The sequence below is a fragment of the Triticum aestivum genome, chromosome 6D, assembly GCF_018294505.1.
Source record: "Triticum aestivum cultivar Chinese Spring chromosome 6D, IWGSC CS RefSeq v2.1, whole genome shotgun sequence".
In the NCBI taxonomy this organism is placed as follows: domain Eukaryota; kingdom Viridiplantae; phylum Streptophyta; class Magnoliopsida; order Poales; family Poaceae; genus Triticum; species Triticum aestivum.
The window spans coordinates 462,839,734-462,841,340 of record NC_057811.1 but is presented as its reverse complement, the minus strand read 5'-3'; the positions used below and the strand labels follow the sequence as shown (position 1 = coordinate 462,841,340).

Below are 1,607 nucleotides of genomic sequence, written 5' to 3'. Positions count from 1 at the left end.
CGCTCCGCCCCGGCCGCGGCCATAGCTGCACCACGCGACGGTCGTCCTCCTCGGCCCCTGCCCTGCGCCACCCCAACCGCGGCCCCAGCTCCGCCCCCGCCGGCCACCACGGCCCCTGCCCCACGCCTCCCCGACCGCGGCCCCAGCTCCGCTCCGGCCGGCTTCCACGGCCCCGCCCCGCGCCGCCCCAGCTCCGCCCCGGCCGGCTTCCATGGCTCCGCTCCGCGCCGCCCCAGCTCCGGCCCGGCCGCCAACAACCAGCATCCATGGCCCTCCGGAATCCGGTGAGATCCGCCATGTCGAGCCTGCACCATTGGATCCCCAGGCGTGCCCATTATCCTCATTCTGCTCCGTTCGAGGCAAGGATGGGCTCTGCCCCGCACCGAGAAACGAGGGATTTGGCGGCCACGGGGCTTCCCATGTGTCCATGGAGTTCGCCGGCGATGGGAGTGCAGCTCGGCCGAGCGGCATGAAGCTCGTTTGCTCGGGCGTGTAGCTCGACAAGCTCACAAATGCAGTTCGCTGGATGCATGTTTGTGTGATGCCCCTGAGATGTAATTTGTTATGTGTTCTTGTGCAGCCGAAGAGGTTCAGCAGTAGTTTTCTTCCCCCCTGTTTTTCATCCGCCTTCTCCCCCTTGTCGACTGCCCTCAACTGAAGCTCACTTATGTTGAATTTGTGATTTTTTGTTGTTTTTGCATCATTCTGCAGTGCGCTTTTGCCTCCACTGAAGTGGGCTGGTCCTTGGTCGTGCAGTTCGGCGGCCGCACGCCCGTGCGGTGTTTTCATTTGTTCTAAAAATTGTTGATGAAGATGAATGCAGTTCATTAATAAAAAAAGGATGGGTGGTTCGTGAGGGATCTCCAAATGGTTCGGTTGCCCAGGATGCTCGTATGTGGTTCAGAGCATGTGTCGATCGTGATTTTTTGTCCAGTTCATTTTTCTCACGGGTGCAGCTCCCTTTGCTCTTCACGCGGTTTACTTTCTCATTACTTTCTCATGTGTGCAGTCCTCCTAGTTCTCTAGTGATCTACTTCGATTGGATATACGCCATGAAAACATGTGCGGTTGCAGCTCACTTAATGCTCGACACAGTTTAGTGCACAAAAAATGCTATGGAAACGACAAAAAAAAAAGAGCAATGCGGTTCACTTCTCGATGCAGTGTGGTTCTCTCGCTCGGTCCCTGCATTCCACTCGATAGCTTTATATGCGTTAAAAAAATAACAAGTACGAAAAAAGACAACAAAAACTCATGAGGTTCACTTTGGGTAGTGTTGCGTTTCACTTTTGGAAGTGTTGCGGTCCACTCTCGTTCAAAAAAAGGTTGAAAAAAAGACAACAAAAACTTGTGCGAGAAAGTTTGCGTCCGACAAAAAGAAATCATGAAGTTCACTTTACTACCTGCTGCAGTGCGGTTTTTTGTTTGAAACAGTGCATTCTTCTCTCCGATGAAAGATCCAGGCTTGGCCTCGCAGGGGGGTGGGGAGGGGGGTCACGACCCCTCCTCCCACCCCCCTGCTCGGCCTAGCGCTAACGCACGCAGTGCGCTTGGTCGACAGGCGCAGTGCGGACATTCTGTTTTTCCAACAATAGGACGCACGCAAC

At 55.0% G+C, this 1,607-nt stretch overlaps 1 protein-coding gene across 1 annotated transcript; it reads left to right on the top strand.

The window, feature by feature from the left end:
* Window positions 1-860, top strand: LOC123142015 (actin cytoskeleton-regulatory complex protein pan-1; the record flags this gene model as incomplete). Its single annotated transcript, XM_044561050.1, is given in 1 exon segment — window positions 1-860. A coding segment is annotated over 1 exon segment (473 nt), but the record flags the coding sequence as incomplete, so codon positions are not given.
* Between the last annotated feature and the right edge of the window lie 747 nt (window positions 861-1,607).